General features: G+C 38.6%; 1 protein-coding gene across 1 annotated transcript; it reads left to right on the forward strand.

The window, feature by feature from the left end:
* The first annotated feature begins 1,854 nt into the window (after window positions 1-1,854).
* On the forward strand, window positions 1,855-27,830 carry ZBED4 (zinc finger BED-type containing 4). Its single transcript, XM_041490138.1, has 3 exons — window positions 1,855-2,015; window positions 8,627-8,703; window positions 22,539-27,830. Exon 3 carries the CDS (start codon window positions 22,942-22,944, stop codon window positions 26,458-26,460), a length of 3,519 nt encoding a protein of 1,172 aa, XP_041346072.1. The 5' UTR covers window positions 1,855-2,015; window positions 8,627-8,703; window positions 22,539-22,941; the 3' UTR covers window positions 26,461-27,830.

Genomic DNA, 27,830 nt, shown 5'->3' on the forward strand with positions numbered 1-27,830 from the left:
TCTAAAAGATGCTTTATGAGGTGACATATTTCAATACTAATAATAACAGTTGTTGCTATCATCCCCACTGTAATTTTCTGCCAACAGACTGGTTATAGAGACTTCTTAACTAAGCCCTCACACCTCTATTACTGTGTCTAGTTGGCAGATCTAGCCAAGACCAAACTTCATGTTTAAACAGTTCTATTCATATAACTGCACTTTGTCACAGTGAAAACTGAGCAAGTCCAAGTATCTTCACTTCAAATCACTTTGCTCTCAGTCACTTATAGCAACCAATACATACACTATATATATATAAAATATTGTCTGTATATACATATATACACACACTTATACTATTGAACTCTACCAATAAAAAGAAAATGTATATTAAAAAGTAATAAGGAACAAAGGACTGCCTGCACACAGCGTAACAACTATTTTGTTGGGAGTTTGAGTAATGTATGAATTAAAAAAAAAAAAAAAAAACCAAACTTGAAATGAGATTTCCAAAGAAGTATTAACCACAACAGACCATTTACTGTATGCTGACCGGCAGAATCAGTTTAGAAAATCACACCAGTACTTAAGTACATGCACCTAATATGGCAGAATGTTGAAGAGCTACACTATTTCAAATCAAAAAGCTATCAACTGATCTCTTCATATACTGCCATATATATTCCAACCAAAACACTCTTTACTAAATCTATTCAAATTACAAAGAAAAAAAAAATTAACTGATGAAAATAACTCAGATCAAAAAGCAAGGACTTTCTTAAGCACTGTCTCTCTAAACACTGTCTTAATCTAAAATTTATCATTGTTTCCAAACCAGTTTGTGTACAGTACTCTTAAGGTTCTTTTCTTGTTTTCACTCCCAAAGGTAAGCAGCGAGTTATGACTACCAACACTTAAGGCAAAGAAAGTGAAATCTATGACTGCCACTGGGAATTTGATAACAAATGTCACAAGCACAACAGATTATATCTCACTCAGCTCTCCGGAGAGATGATACACATCAAAAGAACCAACAAACCACTGTCTTCACCCTCACGTGAAAAGCCTGGATCACTCGGCCCAATGATAAACTCAATTACTGTTCTGCAATTGGAGAAGAAAATCACCGACCTACAACCGAATACCGCAACTGACGGAGCTTTATCCAGAACACGACCTTAAGCACATTGCTGGACTGTTTCCCTGAACCGGCACAGTGCATTCCCTTCAGCCCTGAACATCTTCCTTAGGATGCCTGCTCAGGTGAGAGTCGAGCGCCACGCCAAGGGCCCCTCCCGAGGCAGACTCAGTACCTCAAAACAGCGCTCACAACCAAATCCCCTCTGCGTTAGACCACGTATACCCATCAAGGTGGGTTTAACTGCGGATGCGAACAATGGAGGCTAAATTCCTGACACGGCGAGGGCTGCGCTCGGAACAGCGCGTCCGTACCGCTCCAGCGGAGCGACGCCCAGGAAAGCCTCTCCGTAGCCGGCCCGCGGGGAATGCGAAGCGCCGGCCCGCGGCCTCCCGGGGAAGGCGCAGCGGAGGCCCTGGAGGCATCCCCGGGCCTGAAGCACCGCAGGAACCACCCCGACCCTGACCCCGGCCCCGGCCCGCCGCCCACAGAGCCGCCGCCCTCAGCCGCCCCAGGAACGAAGCGGAGTGCAGCGACCAGCGGCCGCACCCTTGCGGAGAAAGCCGGTGTCGGGCCCTGGCCCGCCTGAAGCACCGCCGGGACGCGGATGTGAAGGAACCCCGCACCCCCTGAGCATAGCACCCGGCTGCCGCCATTTTGCGGCCCGGCGCGCTGACATGTCGCGCGCCGTGCGTGGCGCCGCCCCCCGCGCCTGCGCCCCGCGCCCGCGGCGGCCGAGCCGGGGCAGCTGCTCAGCGTCGCGGCGGCGGCGGAGACAAAGCGCCGGGTAATGAATGGGACGGGCCCGCCCGGCCCTTCCTCTTAACTCCTTCGGGCCCGGCCGGGCGGCGGCAGTGGCCACCTCCGGTTTTCCCCGCGGCAGCCGCCCGGGGAGGTGAGTAGTACTGTTCCGGCACCGGGAGGGCGCCGGGCAGGGCGGTACGGCTCTCTGGTCCCGCACCCCCCCTCCCCCTCCCGTGCCCGCCACCGCCGCGTTTGGCTCAGCGGCCTCGGTGCCTTGCGCGGCCCGGGACCTGCGTCCCGGGCCTGGCGGCGCCTTGTCCCTCCCGGGAACGCCCGCGGGACAGCGCCGCTAGGCCGGGGAGGGGGCGTGTGGCGGCGGGGTAGTGCAGGAAGCCGGGAACCAGGCCCGCGGTGCCGGCTCTATTGTCTGCGGGGCCCCGCAGGGGGCTCGGACGGCCCGGTGAACGGAGGTCGCTGGTGCCTAGGGGTTCGGTCTGTCCCGGGCCGCCCGGCAGACCCCACCTTCCCCCGGGCGAGGAAGGGTGCCCGCCGCGGAGCCAGGCGCGCCTCGAACGCCCCCGGCGTTGTGCGCGGCGCGGGCCGGGCCGGGCCGGGTCGGCGGGACCCGCCGGGGCTTGAGCGCCCGCGCCCACCTGGCGGGGCCGCAGGAGCCGGGCCCGGCAGGGAGCGGTGACCATGTGGCCGCTGCCGTCCCGACCCAAGATGGCCCAGGCAGCCCCGGCGTGGAGAGCCCATCGTCCTCCTCAGGGTGCGAGCCCGGGACTGGCGACCGCCTCGGGTACAGGCTCCCGAAACGGGTGCCGAGACCGGAAAGCCCGGGATTCCTAAAAAGCGTTCCCCCCGCCAGAGAAACAGGACACGAGGTGGACAGGCGCCCGCCAGCGGCTTCGGCCGCGGCGTAAGCACCGCGTCTGTGCTTGTGTGCGGTGAAATTCCAGCCGTCCCTCCTGGGCAGAGTCGCTCAAGAATGGTGTCTCGGAAAAGTGCAGAATTTAGCTTTCATGTAGTGCTGCTCTCGTTTTTCTGCTCGGGGCGTGATAATTTTTGCTTAAAAATGTCTTGTAAATTCCAAATCTACACTGAGACAGCTGCTGGTGTTAGAGTGCTTGTGTTAGAACGCTTACTGGAGTTCTCAGGGTGTCTGATACATTTGAAGTTGTCTGCTGTATATACAGCCTACTAAAAGTATAAAAACATGTATTATTGTCCTGAAAGGTAAAGTGTCTTTTGCATTAATGGTGATTCTATTTATCTTTGCTAAGTTTAGTAGAGTTAGGCTTTGCAGTGTAGAGACCTTTCTCTGTAGTGCTTATGTGTTAGAAGCAGTCCTGTCCTGTTTCTGGGGGGGCCTTTGAGAAATTTCAGTAATTTAGCATGAGCTGTCATGCTACACTTATAATACTAAGCAGAGAAAGCATTTCAAACCCCCATAATATGAATGTACTTTCCAGACTTTCCTTACATGTTGTTGTTCTTATAGCCCAGTATACATGTGTATCTGTTTTGCTTTTCAAGAGCATGAGCACAGTACTTTTCTTCTAAAGGTTATCTCCAGTAATGCAGTGTTTCACTTTAAGAGCAGGCAGGCACCCTTGGGAGGACATTAGTGGTTTACATACTGGGGGGAGTGAAGTCTGGAAGACTTTATCAACTATCCCCAAGATACTATGCTGCTATTAGGAAGCCTGTGTTTGTGCAAATACTGGGCAGGGACATTCTAGTTATTATTCACTGTGGAGACTGGTTTTGCAGAGGAAAAAAATTTGTTCAAAACAAAATAAATTCTTTTGCATACTTTAAGAAATTTGGGTGCTGTCCACTAGGTATAAGACCAACAGGCAAGGTGCTGACAGTTTTTGTACAGTTGGATGTGTGTCTGCTTTGGTAATTTATGTTGCTAATACCTTGCAGCTTTAACAGATGTTGAGGAATTTATTCCATAGGAGTTCTCCAGAGCAGTCAAATATAAGAATTGATTGCGAATAAGTAAAATGAAGTATCTAAACTAAGCATCTTGGATAAAAGTTTTCTAAACATTTGTACTTCTTGTGGTGTAACACCCCGTGTCCTTGTAACTACTCTGCCTTCTTGGAAGCTCCTGGTGAGCTGTGACCAAACCAGCTGAGGGTGAAGCGTCCCTTGACTATACCAGTTGGGCTGTGAGGCACTCCCTGATCATACCAGGAGCTCTGGCTTGGTAAAGGTGGGAAACAAAGGATGAGCAATTACTGCTTGTAGCCTTGGTAAACCATTTACCTGGCTGTAGCCTGAGTGGAACGGTACCATTGTTACTGCACTTTGGGGAAAAAAGCTTACTAGTTACTGACTTGATTTACAGTCAGGAAGGAAGGTTACTGATGGCCAAAGTCAGTCAGCTTCTGACCCTCTAAACAGCAATCCTAAGTGATACTGTTTGGGCTTGCCTGGACCGCAGCAGCCTGTGCCAGCACACCCCAGAGCTCGCAAACCCTTAAGTTTGTGGTATTCAAGGACTGTCAGCCCCTCTCCCCCCATCTCCATGTTCCTCAAGGTGTAACCATTGCCTGTTGAGAAATGCAAAGGCATTTGACATATTGTAGTGAATTTGAGGGGAATTTTTCATATTAGCTTTTCCATACATAGAAATAAATGTATACATCACTTACCTGTATGTATGTGAATTGATTGTGGTACAAGTGTTAATATTTTGAATCATTAAGTCATTGTTATTGTTGCTGTGAAAACTATCAAACCCCCGTGTAAACGTTAAAGTGCTCAAGTGTTAAGTCCTGCTAAATCCTTCTGCACCCTTATCTTTCCACCCATATCCTTCGCAGTCTTACTGCTTTTGCACTCACAGCTTTTGTGTAAATCATTCCAAATTGCTTCTTATTTGATCTTCCTTTGCATGCTTTAGTCTGTGTAGTAAGTAGTAGAGTGAACCTTGCCATTGAACTCTGTAAAGTTGCATTTTCACATACCCATATTAAACCCTGCTTTTACCAGTACCTTTGACAGTGTTTCTTTGAGCAGCCAAACCACTCATTAATGACATCTATATAAGGCAAAATTGTAACAGGTACAGAATCCTCACTGATAATGTGAGAGGCAAAGTATAGATCAGCAGGTGGCTAGACAGGTGATGAGCTTAGAGTAATGTTTGCTATCTTTCTGTTACTTTGTCTGCTGCAGCCTCTCTATCTAGTGCTTCCCCTTACTATGGCTTATTTTATACTGAGACAGTAAATGTGCAGAGCAAGAAGCTGTGTTTGCAGAACAGCCAGTGTCACAGGTGCTTAGTGCAAGAGGGGGTCTTCTTCAATAAGTATTAACACATCACTAAGACTATAACAAGGCCTTGGAAAATACAGGAGTGCAACAGAATTTTATATGTTTATTTAAAATTGTCCATCCACTAAAGTAGAATAGCCTATCAAATACTTTCAAAAACTAGGTATTACAGAAGGAAGTAGCCTTTGAGCCTGCTGGGTCTTTCTGTTTTCTTCTCCCTTTTTTCTTGGAATTTGTTTTCTCAGTTTTTAGAATCCTAAATACATTAACTTCTGAGAGGTTTTTTTTCCCCTCTGAGAAAGTTTGAGTTAAAGAATATATATGTTGTATTTCCCAAAAGCTTGCTGCATTTTATTGTCATTCACAGTAAAGAATATTTACAGGGGGGGTTGTAAATCCTGTTTTCTTGCAGCTTGCTTTTAATTTTATAAGAGTTTCATCTTCAAAGTGAGCATGCTTTGCTATGGGGTTGCCCTTATAATGAACATTTAAAATAATCAGCCATATGTAAATAACATGATGATACATGTATATTGGCTTAGTTTTTATATAGAAAAGAATATTATAGATAGTTTAGTGGGAAATTTTGCACTGTATAGAGCAGAGTGTTTAACTCATCATGACTGCCATTTTTTCTGAAGCAGAGAAAATCTTTGTGTTTTAGTAGTATCAACATAAGTTAATGTAATTTACATCATGTTACCTGTTGTAGTGTATACTGTCAAAACAGACTCATAAAGAGGGAGTTCTTATATGGCAGATGTGCCTTGTTTTCTGCACATCTTTGACTATTTTTTTTTCTATTTGTTATTGGCGTCCTCAGTACTGGTCAATTTACAACTATGGAATTGTTTCATTTCAGCCAGTTAGTGAAAAATTTATATGTGGCCTAACAGTAGCTTTCAAAGGAAATCTAGAGTTTAAAGCTCTCAGGTCAAGAAGTAAAAAAAAAACTAAAGCTTTTATCATAATTGTTTTCTGCTTTTTGCTTGTTTGTTTGGTTGGTTTGGTGTTTTGGTTTTTTTTTTTTTGTTTTTGTTTCTTTCTTTGGTTGTTTGGTGAAGGAAAGGAACTTGTATCCCAAATTAGTGTGATACATAGTTTAACCACGGTAGTACTGGTTTAAGTTTGGGGTTGTGGTTTTGTTTTGGTTTGGGTTTTTTGTGATGAGATAGAATTCAGTGTGATGGGCTGTTAAAGCACCAATTGGGAAAAGCTTGATTTTTAAGGCCCTTCTTTTCATTCAAGTATGGTGATTCAGGATACGTAGTGATTTCTTTTTGTATTGAGCAACATATTGGAAGGTGGGGTATGAGTATTTTCTATAGTCTAAGACTGGTTTTCAGTGGATGTTGACATAAGAAATATTATTATATTACTATAATCTTTATGTAAACTCACAACCTGTGTGCTCTCTTTAGCAATTACTGCACAGTTGCTTCCTTTCCATCTCTCAGCTCTTTCCCTTCCTCATTTGTTGTTTAAAAACATGTAGGGTTGGACAATCCCTCTCTGAATGTTTAGAAGGTTACTAGTTTTTTTGTTACAGCTGTGTGAAAGGTTGTTGGATTTTTTTCTATTTTTTTTTTGTTTTTCTTTACACTGTCTTTTAGTTTGTGTTCACTGGTGTCCTACAGATATGTTTTTCCTGTAATGTGTTAAAGTAATTTTTGCAGTGACTATTCAGAATTTATGTATATTTAATATAAAAGCCAGTTCTGGGGTGTACTTGTTAGCTTGCAAATCAAAGTTGAAAGTAAGATTTTTAACAGTTAAACATTTTAGCAATACTTTTTTGCAATTATTTGCAAAATATATGGGAAAATATATTTAATAATGTATTTTTCTCATGTGACAATGATAAACGAATTTTTACCTGTTTTACTCCAAATAGGTTAAGTGATTTTTCAATACTTATTCTGCTTACCTGTTGCTGTAATTCTATATGCTGAATCAGTGTCTGCCTCTAAATAAAATAATCTCTTATCCAGAAAAAAATATTTTTTCTTTGTTATTCTTCTCACAAAAATAAGCAATCAAGAAAACCCAAACATTAATTTGAATTGAACAAAATGTTTGGCTGGGCTTGAAACTACAGTCATCTTCAACAAATCAGAGAGGGGGGGAAATGGAAGGGTTGAGGGGTTCTGGTATTTTTAAAGACATCAGCAAGCATAAAGATGCATATTTGTACTTTATTTTGCCTGTAGTCTGATAGCTCTGGCACTTGCAAGGAATGTGGGAGAGCCAGGTTCACTTCCCTGCTTTGCCTGAGGAGCTTAATCCACATCTGAGGAGAGTTCCCTAACTGCTCCACTGAGCACCGTGCCTCTGGTGGGTCTGTGTCTCCTTGGCTGACACCTTCCTCTCTGCATATATTATTTAAATGTTGCTGTAATAGGGATAGCTACAGTATCTCTACAGTCAAATTAGCCAGCAGCACAGCTCTGGAGGTGTTTCAATTGCTTCAGAGGTACTATAGGAGTGTTTTTAAGTAAAAAATATCAGTAAGAGAAGTAATACATAGTTCATTTCTTGATGCACGCTAAGCCAGGCATCAGGACTGTTTGCCCTCTGAGAGGTGATCTCCTTCCTGAAGAAAAAAATCCCTAAATGTGGGTATATGTATGCATGTGTGTGTGTACATATATATATATGTATATGTATATATAGTGTTAAACATCTCAGTCTGATTAAGAAGAGCAATCACTGCAATACGGAGAGAATGCCTTGTAGATTATGGAGTTTCTAAGTGACAAAATGTTTTCTTGGTTTGTTTGGGGTTTTTTCAGTGTACTGGGGCCTCTGCACTATGGCACTCATGTCTATATATTGATGAGATCAGTAGGACTGAAGTTGCAAGACTCAAAAAATGTGTCCTGCAATAGACAGCTTTGGTCTGTTTAGTTGCTAAGTCAAAATTTGTGATCTAATATGCTCCACTTTCAATCGCTCCTTTCTCATACATGGGGAATGATAATCTTGTGTTGTTTCTGTGCTATTGCATGCTGATTAATACATGTGGTTAGTGCTGTGTACAAGCAATATGTTTAGCTTAAGAAGAGAAGGTGTAACAAGGTGAATCCTTAGTGCATGGAAAGGTGTCAGCAAGCTCCTTTGAAATCTTTCATGTAATGTAGACTCTGTTTCATTCAGCATAAGCATAAAAAAATGGAGCAGTGCTAAAATAAATGCAAAAATTTTACTTTAAAATTTTGTCTTAGCAGTCATCTGGGGGGTTTTTATTATGTTTTTAATTTTTATTTTGCTTTGGAGCTCTAGAAGTGATAATGTCTGATTTTTTTCTTGGTAGCTGTGAGGATTAGAGATTTGAAAAGAGGTGAGAGTCATGTAAGTGCAGTTTCTGGAGCTGTCACTTAAAGAGAAATTTGAAACATCCCATGAGTCGCCAATGTGACAGTTAATGTGTTTAAAAAATAATAAAAGTAATTACTTTCTTCTTTTCCTTAGATACAATCATCTCATTAAGTTTGAGTAGCAAGTATTTAACCTCAAATGAAGCCGCCTGCCTGCGATGGAACAGATGTGTAAGTTTGTTTGTTTTTCTCAATAAACTAGTGAGCAGCTTGTTTGTTTTGGGTCCTGTATCATTATTTTTATTAATTTAAAGGAAAACAATGGAAAAAGGGAATGAATGATTGTATGCCTGTGCAGTGACTTGTGTGGAGCTTAATAATTTAGCAGGAGGCTTGTGTGAGTGCCTGAGCCTTAAAAATTAAGTTTGGAAGCCTGGATATCTTTAGAATGGTACAGAAATAGTAACTATTTTATGATTTATGGGGCATCTCTTACTCTGTGGTATCAGCTGGCATCCTTACCCTGAATTATACCATTTAAAAAGGGGAGATAACTTAGATGCTGCATTCCTCATGTACTCAAGTTACAGGTGTCTTAATTGGATTTTATGTCTTCACTGAGTGAGTTAGTTTCAATATTTTCTTCTAGGGTTTTTTTCTGAAAATATTAAAACTTTATATATTGAATTTGAGCTTTTGAATACAGAATTTTTTAGAAGCCTGAGATTCCTAAGTAAAATGCCATAGAGAAAAAATTGTGCATGTGAAGATAAGTGTTTATATGTGGAGTAACAGTGAATGTTGTTATTGTATAGTGTTTCAGAGCTTTGTATTTATTTCTTATGCCATCCTCTTTATGTCCTGAATAAAATAGTTCAATTTTTAAACCATCTGTATTATTGATTAACATGCTAGCATTGGTTGCATGCTAGCAACCGATGGACAAAATGTTTAAGATGGAGAAAATGTTGCACTTGAAAGTCTTGGTGGGGTCATAGAATCAGAATAAGTGACCTTTAAAGGCCACCTAGTCAAACCCCTTGCCATGAGGAGGGACATCTTCAACTACACTATATCACTCAGGGCCCCATCCAACCTGGCCTTGAATGTTGCCAGGGATGGGATATCTACTGCATCTCTGGAAAACCTGTTCCAGCATTTAACCATCCTCATTGTAAAAAATCTGTTCCTTATATCTAATTTGACTCTACCCTCTTTTCATTTAAAACCATACCCCTTTTCCTACCATTACAGACCCTACTAAAACGTTTGTCCCCATCCTTCTTACAAACTCCTCTTCCTGAAAAGCTATTCTAAAGTCTCACTGGAGCTTTTCTTCTGAACAACCTCAACTTTCACAGCCCTTCCCTATAAGACTGTGGTCTCTGTAGGAAGAGAAAATTGAACACATGATTCAGATTCATTCCTTGAAGGAAACTTTTCCTAGGTGACACATATAGAAGATGTGGGAGATTTTATTACATACTAAATCTGCTTGTGGATTGTTCTTCATCAGTCTAAGCAAAAATGAGATGCTAGTGCTTTTCAAACAGAGGAGAGCTGAAGAGCAGGAGAGAGTAGTTGTTGTTTGTACCAGCCTCCCAGGTCAGTTTTAGACCACTGTAAAGAAATCTGACAAAAGGGACAATGTTGGTTTTTTTCCAGAATATCCAAAAGTTCACTCTCCATGTAGTTAATGCTGTATTCTAATATACTCATCTCAAGGTCACTGAATGCTTTGGACAAGTTCAGTATATGATGTCAAGCACTGTAGTATATTATACTTGAAGTGCCTTTCCATTGTGACTCTCAAGGTTAAATGCCTTCAATGAAAATAATCCACTTTAGTACTACCTGTCTAATGAAAATGAGTATCTGGTCTTTGTATTTTCTAGAACTATTTCTTGATTTATAGTCACATATGAAATAATTGTTGACTGCAAGCTCAGTGTTCTGATAGATCCTTTCTTAATCTGTGATTAAAGCAGCACTCTCTTGACAGTGGGTACCTTAAAAACAGACACTTATCTAGAGCTGCAGTCTCCTGAGAACAAATATTCTGCTATCCGGGTGTTACCTTTTCTGTTAAAATTTTAAATTTTGGTAGGTCAGCAATGTTACTGGTCTAAGTCCTCTAGCATCCACTGTAAGAATTAATCTTTCAGTGCATATGCTATATAGTAATTTTTAGGTGCAATTTAGATCATTGAAGAAAATCTAGTTCCTGATTAAAGGGGTCTAGTAGTGCTAGAAGGTGGGAGAGAACAAAGCAGTGTGAACACTGCTGCCTGCTTGTCTCACACCCAACTACTGGCTCCTAACTCGTGACAACTTTTCTTAATATAAGATTTGAGACTGCAAATCCCAGTGCTAAAATGTGGCATAGCTCACGGCAGTAATTTTGTGGTTTTTTTACTCTGTGGTTCCCCTTATTTATTCTTCGTTAAAGGTGGAAGCATGATATGGGAGCGTATGCACAGATGGGAGGAAAAGAAAACAACTGAAAGACAAGAATGTAAAACTCTTTTCATGGGAGGTTGTCACTTGCTATGACTTGCATTAGTAGCTGCTGAAACAGTGGGAAGAGTGGGTCAGCTTTCAGGGAGTCAAACAGTGTGCTGTCAGCAGCAACCCTGCTTTGGTACTGGGAAGCAGGAGAAATTGAGGTTCTGTTCATTTCCTTTTTTTAGTGATTTTGAGTTGTCTTCAGTGGCTTACTGAACTGTGGGGAGACCATAATCCATTTATGACAGGAAATACAATGATGCTCATAAAGAATAAGAAGATTCCTCATCCTTTTCTCCAAATGTTTTTATTTCCCTTTTCTATTCCTCAGAAAATATTAGGTTTATTAAAATAATTACTAATGATACTAGAAATCAAGTGAATGGAAAGGGTTATCCATTTCTTTTCCTTTTCTTTTACTAATAGTGTTGTGGATCCGGCTCTGAATAGGACACCCATGTAGTTGTACTATGTAAAACTTATTTAAAAAATAAGTTGCATTACATTAATTAAAGCTCATGAACTGCACTGGTTAGAATAAGCACTACAAAAAGCTTAATTCTTAATTTAAAATTTCTTGTATTTTTTGCTCCTTATTTGGTCAAATTAAGATCTGTCTATGGCAGGAGGCTGGTTCTTCTATGAATCATTTCTTTTGGGAGAAGAAGCTATTAGAAGGACCTATTTGTCTCCTTGTGGTGGGAGAGTATCTTTGTACTTCCTGCTAGTGCTCAGTGTGGTGCTGGTGGAAGCAGTGTTGGCTTCCCTTAGCTTGGTGGTCTGAGTCAGTTAAGTCTTTGCAAAATCTCACCTTACCTTGAAGCAGATAAAGAGAATATATCCCTAAAAGAGGTTAAGAGGAGAATACCTCTTGTCATGGAGGCTAGGAACAGGCTGGTTGACAAGTGAATATGGAGGTATGCACACTCATTTCTCCCTCCCTCTCCCCTGTTCTGTGAATAGGAGGGTTTATTTTGAGAGGGAGAGAGGTCTGATCACTGTTTTTTTAACTAGGATTTCAGGTGAAACTGTCAGATGCTACTGATGAATGTACAGTTTACTTAGAAAATACAGAATGACAAAAAATACTTGAAAGAGGCATAAGACATTCACCCCTATTATGGGCATGTGCCTTATGCCTGCATGTGATATGGAAGCTTGGTTTTAGAAGTTACCTCTTGCTTTGTTACAGTTCTAAATTACCTGGGATAGTATTGTGAATGTTGTTTTCTGTTTTATTTAGTAGATTTAGTACAGAGATGATCTCTTCCTTCAAAAAAAAATCTAGACATGCTTCTTCAGTTTAATACATGAGGAAGAAAGAAGGTACCTTCAGTTGCAAATGATTCTCTGAAGAAATTGTTCTTTTCCATACTGGGTGTCTTCTGACTTGCAATTAAGTTTTGTGACAAAAGAAAGATTAAGGTTAGGTATAAAAAAACCCCTATGAAGTATTTAAACTACTGTTCATACTCTTGAAAATATGTTGTTGTGGTTTTGGGTACTATGAATTGCATTTTCTTTCTAACCTTCCTTTGAGTTCACAAGCATTCCAGGATACAAATGTTTTAATAGAAGCATAGTATTATGTCACGTTACACATATACAAATATTATGTATATAAATCATGGAAAACCTCTCAATAGCACTGTTGAAACTATATGAGAACATATAACTGACATCAATATGAACACAGAATGTGTTTGATTGGTAGCTGTGAAAGTTTTTTAAAACTGACATCTTCAGACTTCATATGGTTAGCATGGAAATAAATTCTGCTATATGGTAGTCTTAGCAATTTAACAATTCCAAATAGTTCCATTTTGTATTATATAATTATAGAAAAATTATAGTTTTAACAGGTTAATGTAATATATTCTACAAAGAACTCAGTTTACATTCTGTGAGGTCTTTTTCTGCTTTCTACTTACATGGATGTTTTCAGCAAGAGTTCCAAGAAGACTGACTACACAAAACATGGTGTGTCTCTCCTAAATGGTTGTTTTTTTGGTTTTCATCCTCCTGCCTATTCAGCTTTCTTCTTCACAAGTGCCTCATTTCTTACTGTTTTAAATAAGCCTTAAAGTGCTTGAAGTTACACTCTTACTGGATTTAAAAATAAATAAAAATAAAACCCACAAAAGTGTATGGTTTTTATAGTGTTGCAAGTTAGGAAGGTAGAGTAGTCAGTAGAAAAATCACTTGTTCTAATCCTATCCCTTTTACTTGGTCAGCTGTGGGCTGCATGGGAAGAGAAAGAAAAGAGTCCAATGGGCTGTTGAGAGAATTGATCACTTGGAGAGAAGAGTTGTTAGAGGAGCTTTGCTTTGAATTTTCTAATGCTTTACTGAAAGCAGGCTGCTGTTCTCTAGCAATATGCAGTAAATCTTTAGTCTTCTGCCTTTCATTCTTTTCTGACTTACCTATTGTTACTGCTGTTTTGGTTTGCTTTTCCTGTTCTGTGGTAATACTGATGCATCTTTTCTACTCTGTTCTTATTTTTATCTTCTCCATTTTGTGTTGTGTTACTGCAACCTTCATTCATCTCCTGTCAGCCCCAAAATGTACAGCATGTGATACTAAAAGCAGCTTTGATGTCCTGCTCTAAAAATGCTCTGAACCAAACAATACATGCTTCAGCTGTGTTAAAAAAAAAAACAACTAATTATTTTCTTAAGAAAACCAGCTTATTTCTTGTAACATTAAGATTTTCCCCATCATATCAGCACCTGATATTTGTCAAAATTATAAAGGATAAAAATATCAGAATAAATGTATAATTTGCTGTAGCAACATTGAACTAATGTGTAAGGCTTGGGAAAATACTGCTTAAAGTTTTAATGAAACTATTACTTAAAACGTTGGCATTTTAACAACTGAAAGATCTGACATTTGGTAGGTGTGAACAATAGCTCAGAAACATATCCTACAAGTATTGCATGCCTGATAATAAGAAGTAACACTTCAACACTTGAGACAGTTTGGATCCTAGACAAATGTTGACATGATTTACTTAATGTGATAGATCTGGTTTTTATGAGTAATTTCTTAGTAGAATCTGGGACAAATTATTAGCATGTGTAGAACCTGGGGTTCCTTCATTACAGTGTGCTGCAATGGGAAGTTAGTAAAGGATATGTGAAAGGATATAGCCCCATTTGAGATCTGATGGTATTTTTAGTGCACTAAGGAAAAAAAAAATAGCAACAATTAAAGGCTTATCAGGTGGTTGTAGGTGTGAATAGTGCTACTAATTCCAGTGATACATAATGTTATGTGTGGTGGTAATGCAACATACTTCTTTGTTTTTTTGACTAAAAGTTGGGAGTGATGTTGTTTTGACCAGGGTTATTGTTTTGTCGTTGTAGCTTTACATTTTGATTTTTCTTTTAAGATAAATGCTGCTCAAAACCGTATGGAATGGGGATTTCTGTGCTATGGGCTTTAACATGTTTAAGAGTGTTACTTAAGTCTAGGTGGTGGAGGATGATGCTTCAAATAGATATATGCTTAATACATTTGCAGATAAATCATGAAGATTGATTTCCCCAGAAATAAGGTTGAGCTTTGTCTCAGTACCCTGTATCAGACACCTGCTTTATTCTTACACATGCTGTGCAGTGAGCCTGCATCATTGTGTCTGATAAAACATTTGAGTACTGAGCTCGTTTACAAAACCCAGTGAGCTGAATGGGAGCGTCAAAGCCTGTTAAAGAAGTCCTCCTGTGGAGTCACAGGGTGCAGAAAGGACCTCCATGCTTTCTAAACTCCTTCTCTGAGAGGAGCCGGGGTGTAGCCGGATCCAGTCTTGCCCCAGACTTTCCAACTGTTTTTGTCTAAAGGATCACAGAGGTGTAATTGAACCTTTGTACAACTTTGTCCTGCAGGATTAAGAATGGCAAACCATATATATTTATATAAATATATAATGTATTTTGATAATGATTAGATATAAATAATTTAGATAATTATTTACTACACCGTGCAGGAACTGTAACAACTATTATATATAATACAGTGCAGTATACTATTAACTATATAATATAGTGCACTATGAAGCAGTTGTATTGAAGCAGTTGTATCAAAGCTGGCAAAACAATTAAGTAGATTGATGTTACTCACCCATAACAATGACCTTGGGCAAATCTCTTTAGCTCAGCCTCAAGGAGTAAGAGGAGTAACCCTGAGGGATGTTACCCATTTAAGGGAGGAATCTCCATACATACACTCCAAGAAGGCTTATGTCAGAAAACCCTGCATTAAAATTTGGGACTGGGCTTTTCTAATGTACAGTGACTGATGATGGTCAGATGTCAGGTCAGATGTCTCCAGCTGTGTCAGCTCAGCAGCTTTGGACAAGTTATCAGTAGTCTCACTTGTTTGTTCGTTTATCTGGGAACAGATCTACCACACCTTCATCTCATTATCAGGATGTTTAGCTCTGGGACTGTTGAGTTAGGCTGGTTTCAGCGTTATTCGACACCAAAAGCAGCATGATGCTCCCTTCTTCATTTACCACTTGTAGGTTTGCAAACGGCATTGTTCAGGTTGGTTCACAGCATTCCAGGCAGAGCACCCTGCTACACCACTAAACAGGGATACCAGAACTAAATGTCAGCCCGGTGTAAATAATAAACATGCTAACTTGAACATCCTTATTTCTATCACACTTCAATTAATATGAAATGTATAACACTGTATAATAGTAATGTACCATATTTTAAAAGCATTATCTCAATTCTTTTAAGAAGTTTTATGATTGAGGATATGCAAGTGTAAGAACTGAATGAAGAACTGGATCTTCCTTTTTTTAAAATAAATATTACTTTAAAAATATAACTTAATTTCCACTTTGTCTCTGTTCCAAAGTATTTTTTTTAATGATGCTAATTTGAAAATCATATTGTTTGTCTTCAGTTTTACCATTGTCGTGAATTATTTTCAACCTTTTACACATTGGACTATGAGCCAATGTAGTTTTGTGCAGGCAGAGATGGCATGCACACTGTTGCACATGATTTAGGGTTTGAGGTGGAGATACTGGTACAAAGCTGGAGCTTTTCATTTTGAATCTTTTATGAGGTTTCAGGGACTATTTGAAAATGATTAGTAAACAACATCCCATTGACTTTCCATGTTTACAGCAACAAGAGAAGAAAACAGCTGTACAAATAAAAACATCTTTCAAGAGTAAGAAGCTAAATTTGAGGAGTTTGAGTTCCTACAGTGTTAGTGTAGTGTGTGCTGGTTTCATTTTAACTCAACACTGTCCATTTAACAATAGTCAAAGGTCTAAAATTTTCACTTCTGAGCTGTTACCTTCTTGAAGTATTATTAATTTAGAGGTGGTAGGGAAAATAGAAAACAAAGAAGAGTCCACTAAACCAGAAAAGTGTAACTTGGCCCTAGCAAATCTGTTTTAGTGCTTAAAATAATTTGTGTTCACCATAAAATTACTTGATGTCTTGTGAGGCAAGAAAGAGGGGAATATTTACATTTAGTGGCCATTATTATATTTTTAGTCTCTGCTGCAGCTAAATTCCTCCATTTGTAATTAGAGTTGAGTACTCAGAGTGTAATGGTGACTGTTGTACTCAGCTTTCTACACCTTGTTTTTTTTTCTCTGCCTGCAATGACTGGTTTAGGCCCCAGCTTACACCAAGCCCTGAGTTTTCCAGTAACATGAAGGGACATGAGTGATCTTTGTACCTCAGCAAATCAGAGGTCTCTGTGTCGTGTCCTGACAAGTAGCATGAGTGCACTGTGGAGGTCACAGAAGACTATTCATGTCAACAAGGAGCAGTGTTCAATTATGGTGGTGCTGTTTCCACTCTTCATTCCTTGAAGTCCAGATGGAGGATTTGGGGTTGTGGATGTGAGAGGTTGTTTTACAAGTCAGAGAGAAAACCTTTCTAAAACCACAACAGTTACTGGTTTTCATAAGACCTGCCTTTCAGGTGACTTAAAAGTAATGGAATAGTAAAGGTGTCACCTCTTTTCTCTTCCAGCAGTTCTCTACAAATCATGCTTCCCGTGAAGTCCAGAATGACTTGTGTCTTCTATTAAGCCTGACTTTCTGTACTTTATTCAAGATTAAACTATTGCATACCTCTAGTTCATGCTTGTACATCTGTGCCAATTCCTGTGAGCTTCTGTGAGACTTGAAACTAGAACCCACCTTGTTTCAGTGTGACTGACATGCCAATTTTGCATTTCTAATTCTGCATTTTTAGTGATCAGTATCTTGCAAATCTCTGTCGTTTCATACACTTGAGCTAGTACTGATATTTTGTCGTAGGAAATCTCCATAGATAAAAGGCACTGTTTTTAGTTTTTCTTCTTCAAGGGATTTATAACTTTGAAAAGCAGTAAGGTTCACCTGGACTAAAAATTTATACTAATAGATTCTGCTGATTTGTTTATGATTTTGGATGTATATTCTCTGGATTTTTGAGGGTTTTTTGGTATGTGTGTTTCTGTTTTGTTTGATTGTTTTGCTTTAGCAAATATTCCTTTATTAGCAAAGTACCTTCCATTGCAGTTGAAGCAAATAATTTCTTAAAGTATGTATTTCTTATTGCTTGTATTGCTTGCTCTGAGGTATTTCTAATGATGCTTGTATCTTTCCAAAAATAAACAAGATTAACACTATTATAAAACTGACATCCGTTTGTGCAAATTACTGTTAATGAGCTTTTATGTACGTCTTACGCTCAAAATCTGTCACTACTTTTAATTTTTTTTTTCAAACTAGTAAATGCTTTTACTTTCACTGTCTTCACATTTCACATGTTTCTTGAAAAAACTGTTCTTGCATTTTGCAGGTGTGTCTTTGTATTTACATTACATGCTCTTCAATAGTAATGTAAATTTTTTTTTTGTTTTAAACATTTTTTTCTAGACCATTATTTCCACCAAGATTCTGTGATATAATCAAGTTCATGGTTATCGCCTGACTATTCAATCTGAAGTGGTTTAAAGCTTACAGGCCACTCTGCTTTACAAAAAATAATCAGCTTATGGTTTGGTGTTCTTGCATACTTTTCATACTTCTCTGCGTGTTAATGTATGTCTCTGCAATTCTGAGACACAAGTGTTTCACTTTTTACCCCCTTCCTTCAGCAGTGATTTCTTCTGGTCATGGCAGTTTGCTGTGGCAGTCAGGATCAGTGACATCCTCCAGACATTTCTTGTCAACCACTGTATGCTTTCAGTAATCTCATTTTGAATGGAAAATCCTATAAAATATTCTGTAGGCTTCACCACAGCAAACTACTGCTCAGGAGCTAATAGTCCAGAGTAGTGCATTTGAGTAGATAGTTGTTCTTTAGTTCGGTTTATTTTCTTTGAAGACTGTTTTGTTGCAAGGTGTCTCTGTATCTCATTGTGGAGATTTCAAAAGCATGAATCACTTTGAGCTCACTGCCTATAGCTTTTTGTACCTTTGAAAACATTTTCCTTCTTGAAGATCCTGTTTGTTTAGCAGTAGTCCTTAATTTTGAGTAGCTTGGTCCAAGGGTAAATAAGCTATGTAAGCTATGGTCATAATCAAATTCATACTTCATTCTAGCTGATTATAAAATTTTAAAACATCCTTTTTTGTTTCTTATTAAAACAGACTGACTCTTGCATAGACTTGGCATGGGAGGAGGAGATGAAAAACATACATATGTTTCTGACCCTTAGTATTCTGGGGACTATTCTAAAGAACGTTTCAGCTGAATGTGCAAGAGTGTTTGAAGGGAAGGAGCTTGATTTAATTTTACATGATGTAACATCATAACAGAATCAGAGAATGATGGGGGTTGGAAGGTCCTCTGGGGATCATGTAGTCCAACTCCCCCTGCTAAAGCAGGTTCAGCTGGATTAGGTTGGACAAGATCTTTGTCCAGTCTGGTTTTGAATATCTCCAGAGGAGCCTCCACAACCTCTCTGGGCAGCTGCTTCTAATGCTCTGTCACTATCAAAAGAAAAGTTTTTACTTGTATTCAGACAGTCCCTCCTGTGTTTCAGGTTTGTTCTAGTTAGGTTTCCTCTAACCAGACTGCCATGCTGATTGCAACCCTCTGAGCTCTGCCATTTGGCCAGTTCTCAAAGCAACAAAAATAATTCTTAGACATTTGAAAGAAAATGGAAAAAAAAAAATACATTCAAAGTCTTCTAAGGGGCATCCAGCTTTGGGGATTTCCCAGGAAGTGATTGTCTCCTCTAATCTCAGCTATCTCTGCTCATTTCTAGAAGGCAGCAACAAGGTCGAGGAAAATACATACTATGTAGCCAGAGACCTATAACAGCCATAGAGTGGACAAGATATAAATAATTTTTTCTTGTCTTACATTCAGTCATAAGTAGACTAAAATAGTGTAACTGACCACCATGTAAGTGCTTTTTAACAGTGCTAATAGCGTAATAACTCTGTGAACAGCATGCAGGCATTTTCACAGTGAAGCGTAAATATAGAAATAACATGTAGCTGCAAAGGGAGACCTAGGTTTAATTGCACAAAAGGACAAAAAACACGTGAATCAACAATTCAAGCAGTAAAAACAATCAGAAACCAAAGATACAGAATTATCAGGAAAGATTTCTGGTGGACCAAGAACAATTTATTGTCCAAAAAGAAAGAAGATAATAGGGTCAGGAGCAGATGAGATTGCTTCCCACATGTTTTGGTGGAGGAGAGTATGAATATTGAAAAGACACAGTGGCAGCAAGGAGACATACGGAAGAAAGAAGTCTGCTACCACCGCGGTTCCTGCTTCAGAGTCCAAACAGCTCCCTCACCTCTTTACCTCAGGCAGTAACTAAGACTGTCAAGGACTACATCCATCAGTATTTAACTACACGGCATCAGCTCAGTGGTATTGTGTACTCAAAGCTAATTTAGGATAAGGTGATTAGGGCCTAAGTGTTTGAATATGTAGTGATAATGGCTGATAGTGATTAAGAACTTAACCACCGACAATGTGTTGTTAATGAATGTCAATCTAGTTAAGCGTGGTTATAAAGTTTGCGACTGGTGTTATTTATCAGGTTTTCAAATCTTCCCATCGCAGCTACTTTAAGCTTCACTGTGTTAAGCAGTAACTGCTTATCAGGACAGGGACACTTGAAGCGGCTCTGCAGATTTTTCTGTTTAAAGCCTAGAATTGGTTTTGCACAGTTGAGAAATTATAGGAATCAGGATAAAGATGTGATTACCTGTTTTGAGTCAAAGAAATTGCACACAGCTTCATCAGAACCCAATGCTAGTGGATATATACGTTTATTTTGTGTGAATCTAGCTAGGAATCTGTAATGTCCTTATTGTAACTTGGCACTCCATGCATAATTTATGTTCTATAAGTTCTGCACAAGCCACTCGCTTGTGAGCCTTTCTTTTCTGTGATCTTAAGTCACAACATCTTATTATATTTTCTTGCTTTTCCTGTTTGCAGTACAAGCTCCAAATTCACAGATTAGATCAAAGTAAAGATGAAACAAAAATCCTCTTGAATTGATTGCTGTTTTAAAAAGTTGACTGTGTTACACTCTCTCTCTTGTCCCAGATCCACATACATCCATATCTTCAGTATGTGTGTGATCTCTAATTTCTGTTTCATTCAATTTTATATTGAGTCATGTAAATTTAGTCTGGCTGCCAGAATTGTTCTCTGATGTGATTTCACAAGCCAATGGAAAGTCCTGTGTCATGTAAATTTCTTGTAGAAATCTACGGTTTTTCTTCAAGTCTTTCCCTTCATTGTTCTTCATGCTCAACCCTCATATATTTGGTATCTGAAAACAGATTTTTTTTTTTCCCCGAGAATAAGAAAGGCACAAATACTAAAACTCACACAAAAAGAAAAGCAGAATTGCTCCCTACCTCTTAGCAAGTTCTGACTGCTCCATCTCCCTTTTCTTAAAATAGCTGCAGTAAGACCATTGCCCCTCCTTTTCCCTTCCCCTTCCCTTGCACTGGAAAAGAAAGGAAGTTATCACAAAGATAGGCTTTCCATACATCAGAAATCCACAGAAAGTGAGTATTTCTAATTTCTCTTGTAAACAAATCTCAGAGAAAAATTAGTTAAAATAGGTTACAAAGCCAATATGACATTGATCTTGATACAGGGGGGAAATGTCAGTGTGAAAAACAGCCTTTTTAATGTGTTTTGTGGCTGTGGCTAATTTTACTGTTGGTGAAATCACAGAATATGCTGATTTGGAAGGGACCCATGAAGATTATCAAGTCCAACACCTGGCCCTGCACAAGACACCCCAAGAATCACCCCAATTCTGCCTGTGTTTTAGTAACACATAAAAGTTTTGGAAAATTTAAAAAATAATTTAAATTTGTGTCTTGGCTTCAGCTGTGGAGATAGAGTTCCATAAAATTTAGTTTGCAAAAATTGCAATGCATAGTATAGCATCACCAGTGTGATGGCCAAAAATGTTTATCTTGAATGAAGGCATCAATAACTGCATTAATGACACAGAAGAATAAATGAGAAAGGGTTTGGCAAAATTTAAAATTCTAATATAGTTGCGGTGGGAAAAAAAGTGACTGATAAATGCAGACAGCTTCTTCATATTTGTGAGGGACTACTCGGTTCCAGTTTCTGAGGCTGCTGTTGCCCTTTTGTATGCAACTTTATATGCAACTTCAAAAACCTACTAACTATTTGTACTGGAATTGGTGGTGAATAATCTTTACTCACAACTGAAATTAGCTGTCTTGTTGTAAATGGACTTTCTAGTGTAACCTTTGGGCATGTGAGGGACTTGAGCTGGCAGTGCTGCACTAGGCACCAGCATATGCAGCTGTGCGTGTCTTTGCTTCTGAGTGATGTTGCTACACTTTTGGAAGACCTGTCTGTCTGTATAACATTTATAGAGCTCAGTTGTGCTAAATTAAGTATTTCAGTTTTTAATCAGGGAATTCTAAAAGTAGCTTGTTTCTATACCATGTTGTTTTCTGGCAGCGTTATGGCATGAACACAGATGTGTGACTATGGTCAGAAGCAGAGTGATTAGTGTGACAATGCTGCCTTACCCTTGGAAGTTACTTGTTTTCTTTTCAAAGACTGCTGTCAGTAATGGTGGGCTCACATGTACAGGACTGTGATACCACATTTGATTTTAAGTACATATTTCTATGCTAACATAATTAAATGCCTGCTTGTGTTCACATATGTTGGTAGGTATAGACACTTTACAGTCTGTGGGTTTAGACAGATATGTGTGTGTGTGTACTTCAGTATATCTGTGCATGCAGTGGTTGAATGATGATGTAGGATGAGGCATAGGTATGTGCAAGCAAATATGAAAGTGATGCTTGGACTCTTTTTGTCAAAGTTAAACCAAAGCTGCATATGTAGACACATATTTGCCTACAATAAATATATTGAGTAAATGTTGGCCTTCTTCCTTTTTTTTTTTTTTAATAGTATATTGAATTATTTTTATCTCAAAGGAGAAAAAACCCAAAACATACAGAATACCTAGTGCCTGCTTTCATTTCACTTTTACTGTAGTTCTTTAATGTGCATTAGTCAACTTTGTCTTCTGATTTTTTTTTGTAGATGGTGTAAAAGAATCTCAGTTGCCCAATCAAGATGAACAGAATGGCTTTCTTCAACAAGAAAATAGAACATCCATTTTTTAGCATTATATCTACAACATGAAGCATTTAGCAGTAGCTATCTTTGAGAACATTCATCTATGACCTGAAATGTCCTGATCCTGGGAAAAAAATGGGATTCCATTAATTAAGTCTATAATTTTTAAATGAATTTTCATGACTAATTATATTTGCTTATGCACAACACGGATACAGAATTCATAAACCAGAGATTATTTTAACACATGCACACATTTTGTTTTACATTCAGTATACAAGATACATAATTTTAGTCAAATTTTAAATAATCTTTTAAATTATCTATATTTATTAATCAATGAAGTCTTGGCAAGAATTTATCATCCATGGACATGAGTAAAGCAGATTGCCCCGGAATGGATGATACTTTTGTATTGGGTAAAATCAATAACTTGAAAGTAGAGCAAGAAGACAACAGCATTAACTGTACTCTAGAAAGAACAGATATAAAGACAGAACAAGATGATTTCAAACATGCAGACAGCAGTGATGAACAGGAAGACAAAGAAAGGAACTTCATTACAAACAACTCTGGCAAATATTTGTCTACAGAAAATGAAGATGATTATGGATCTCTTTTTTCTCAGTATAGTAATACGCTGTATGATGTAGCAATGGAAGCTGTGACACAAAGCCTCCTTTCTAGCAGAAACATAAGCTCCAGAAAAAAGTCACCTGCTTGGAACCATTTTTTTATATCTCCTAGAGATAGCACTAAAGCAATATGTATGTACTGTATGAAAGAATTTAGCAGGGGTAAAAATGAAAAGGACCTAAGTACAAGTTGTCTCATGAGACATGTGAGGAGAGCACATCCCACTGTATTAATTCAAGAAAATGGAACTATGCCAGGTATATCTTCCTTTTCATCATCTACATTATTGTTGCCACCTCAGTCTGCAGATGTTGGAGATCTGAGTTCTATGTTATCCCCCATAAAACTGGTAAAGAAAATGGCTTCTAAAATACCATCTCCAGATCGAATAATTGAGGAATCTGTTTCTATTGTTTCTTCTGAAGAAATATCAGACCTCTCAGTTTCTGAAAAGTGCAGCAAAGAAGAAGTCATGGTTGGTTCATCTCCACAGCAAGCCAACAACCAATATGATGACACTGTTGAGAATGTAGCAGAAAAAACAGTTGTAATTCCAAAGAGTGCATCAGGTTCTAGAAGGAGATCTGCTGTCTGGAAACACTTCTATTTGTCACCTCTAGATAATTCTAAAGCTGTTTGCATCCACTGCATGAATGAATTCAGTAGAGGAAAAAATGGAAAAGACCTAGGAACGAGTTGTTTAATAAGACACATGTGGAGAGCTCATCGTTCCATTGTCCTGCAAGAGAATGGGGGTGGTACCAGCATACCACCTCTCTACACTGCACCTCCTACTCTCTTGCCTTCTTTACTACCATCAGACAGTGATCTGAATTCTATGTCATCCTCTCCTGGAAAACTAATGAAAGAACCAACTTCTGTTTCCTCTTCTCCAGACAGAATCTCCGAGGAGATCCATACTAATCTCACTTCTGGAGATGCTCTAGTGGAAGACTCAATGCTATCATCTTCAGATGATATAGGTGAAGTCTCCTTTGTTTCATCTCCTGAAAAACAGTGTGAGGGATTAGGTCCATTAATATTTGAACCTACTGCTGTGTTTCAGCAAAATAAAAGGATTATGAAAAGGCTTAAGTCAGAAGTCTGGCACCACTTTTCACTCTCACCTGCAGACAGTCTAAAAGCAGTATGTAGATACTGCAGTTGTATGATAAGTCGTGGTAAGAAAGGAGATATGGGCACAAGCTGCTTAATGAGACACCTATATAGACGCCATCCTGATGTAATTGGAAACCAAAAGAGCTTTCTCGATGTGAGTTTGGCAAATTCACCTTATGCCACTTTGGCTTCTGCAGAATGTTCATCCTCAAAGTTGACTGACTTGCCTACAATGGTTACACATGATAATCAAATTATATTTCCTGTTAATAGTAAGAAGACCTCAAAACTGTGGAATCACTTTTCAATTTGTTCTGCAGATTCAACTAAAGTAATATGTACACACTGTGGACGTATAATAAGTAGAGGGAAAAAGCCAACAAACCTAGGCACAAGTTGCCTTCTAAGACATTTGCAGCGGTTTCATAACAATGTATTGAAAACTGATGTCCCAGAGACAGTATTATCCTCATCTACGGATAATCACATGCCGCTCCGCACAGAATTACTAGGATCTTCAAATTTTGATGAAACCAATGACAAGTTTTGTGACTCTCATCCAGTTGCCAAAAAAATCACAAGTCTTGTAGCCGAAATGATTGCACTTGACCTTCAGCCATATTCTTTTGTAGACAACATTGGCTTTAACAGGCTGCTTGAATATTTGCAACCTCAGTATTCTTTACCTTCTCCATCTTACTTTTCTAGGACAGCAATTCCAGATATGTATGATAATGTAAAACAAATAATTATTTCACATCTTAAAGAAGCTGAAAGTGGAGTGATCCATTTTACATCTGGAATATGGATGAGCAACCAAACACGAGAATATCTAACCCTGACCGCCCATTGGGTAACATTTGAGTCTTCATTTCGGCCACAGTGTGAGGATTATCATTGTTCAGCACTATTAAATGTATCACAGATCGATTGTGACTACAATGGAATCAGTATTCAAAAACAGCTAGAATACTGGTGGGAAACGTGGATTACTTCCATTGGACTTCAGATTGGGATTACTGTTACTGATAATCAGAGTATAGAGAAAACTTTAAATGAAGGTGATCATTCAAGTGTACAATGTTTTAGTCACACTGTTAATGTAATTGTAAATGAGGCTATTAAAAGCCAGAGAATGGTTCAGAATTTGCTTAGTATTGCAAGGAAGATCTGTGAACGCGTCCATCGGTCAGCAAAAGCAAAAGAGAAGTTAGCTGAGCTGCAAAAAGAGTATGAGTTGCCTCAGCATCAGCTAATACAAGATGTTCCATCCAAGTGGAATACATCATTTCATATGCTTGAACGCCTTATTGAACAGAAAAGAGCAATTGATGAAATGTCAATAGAGTGCAGCTTTCGGGAGCTAATAAGCTGTGATCAGTGGGAAGTCATGCAGTCAGTGTGTCACGCTCTCAAACCATTCGAAGCTGCAAGTAGGGAGATGAGTACACACATGTCTACTCTAAGCCAAGTGATTCCAATGATTCATATACTTAACAGGAAAATAGAAATGCTGTTTGAGGAAACTATGGGAATAGATACTATGCTGAAATCTTTGAAAGAAGCTATGGTGAGTAGATTGTCCTCCACGCTTCATGATCCAAGGTACATTTTTGCTACACTTCTGGATCCCCGGTATAAAACATCGTTATTTACAGAAGAGGAGGCTGAACAATATAAACAAGACTTAATCAGGGAGCTGGAAATAATGAGTTCTACCTCAGATGATGATAAACCTGTTTCCAATGGATGTGATATAGGTTCACCATCTACAAATTCTTATGGGGAAGATAATCTCTGGTCACTCATGGGTGACATGAAGAAAACAAAAGACCTGAAAGAGAGAGCAAAGTTACCAGAGGAAATGGTGCTTTCTTACTTGGAGGAAGAAGTGCTTGAGCATAACTGTGATCCTCTAACTTACTGGAACTTTAAGAAGTCATCTTGGCCAGTACTGTCAAAATTGGCTGTGAGGTTCTTGGGTTGTCCACCAAGCATTGTTCCTTCAGAGAGATTGTTCAATACATCCAATGAAAGCAACAACTTTAGTCAGTCAAGGTTAATGATTGAACACTTTGAAAAGCTTATCTTTTTGAAAGTGAATCTTCCTTTAATATACTTCCAGTATTGAAACTAATGAACAAACTGCTAGACTAAATCTATTGTTGCTCACTGGATATTAACTATCTATAACTTGGATTTTTAAATTGCTCCAGTAGGGGCCATGTATGACATCTAATCAGTGACTATAATTCCAAATTTTAGATTCATTTTTTTCAGCTTTCAATATGTCTACATGTGCCTTATTCATAGTACTTCAGGCCAGATATTGTATATATGTTTTTTAAAAGTTCACACTAGAGATAGCCTGTCTCATCAAATTATACAAAATTATGTAGGTTTTAATCCATAATTGTAAATGAACTTTAAAAAGCTCAGTCATTGTTTTAATAGAATGGCAAAAAAAAAAAAAGGAAAAAAAAAGATGTAAACAGTTCTATTCTGTAGTTTTTTATTCAATTATTATGTAAAAACCATAAACCAGGTACTGTATTTTAGTTGAACATTGCTTTAATTACAAGAAAACAGGTTTTGTAGTTGTCAAAAGAAAGCTGTACGTTAAAGATGGGGTTCAAGCTGTCTTTTTATCATATGGTGTTTTTAACTGCAAGCCCTAAAGTACTTAAAGGATGAAGAAGAGTTGTTGAGGAAGATGTGTTTACAGGAGACTGTTGACTTAATATCTGAAAATAAATCTTAAATTTAACATGAGATGGAATGTCACTTATACAGCAATCGGTTGTAAAACTTCCCATTCTGGGTTCTCCTGTTCAGGCTTTACATTTTAAATGAATTACAGAAATATTCTGGGTATTTATAAAAGGTCTTTAGAAGTTCTCTCAAAGTTTGTGAATTAATGCTTGTTATTTAATGCTGTGTACAAAAAAAGGCAAGAAACTTACCAAGAAGACTCTAATGTCATTTTGAAGCCTTTTCTAATCTTTAGTGCATCAAAACTATAAGGTCCCTAATGTAAAAATTGAGCCCTTACTCCTAATGTAATTTCAATTATGTAGAACAGCCTTTCTTAAATCTCCTAGTACAGAAATACTGATCTTCTGGTTTTCAGTAATAGCCTTATGGATATGGTGCACTGCTTAGAACTTTATGTAGTAGGATTGATTCCTAACTGTTGGTGTCCATCAGGCAAAAGGGAATATAAAGCCTTTAAAGCTTCAAAAAAGATGGAAAAAATAGCCAGCATTTTAATTTGAAAGGAACATTCTCCTTAGTTTTTCTCTAGAAAGACTTATCTTTTAATTTCAGTTTTCATTGAATACAATTTTGGGAAACAAGTCATCATTTGCCTATGACCTTTTAGAAAAGTTGTAGCTTTGTTAAAATACTCTACCTATGCCTAATCTAATTTTGCATTTACTATGTTTTAGTGTATTTATAAATGGTGAACTCAGTTTCTGAAATTAAACATTTTATTTGCAA

This window comes from Pyrgilauda ruficollis, unplaced genomic scaffold (assembly GCF_017590135.1).
Source record: "Pyrgilauda ruficollis isolate IOZ18807 unplaced genomic scaffold, ASM1759013v1 scaffold99, whole genome shotgun sequence".
In the NCBI taxonomy this organism is placed as follows: Eukaryota; Metazoa; Chordata; class Aves; order Passeriformes; family Passeridae; genus Pyrgilauda; species Pyrgilauda ruficollis.

Excerpts from the sequence above, each read along its gene's own strand:
- ZBED4 (XM_041490138.1), top strand. The coding sequence starts at position 22,942 with ATGGACATGAGTAAAGCAGATTGCCCCGGAATGGATGATACTTTTGTA.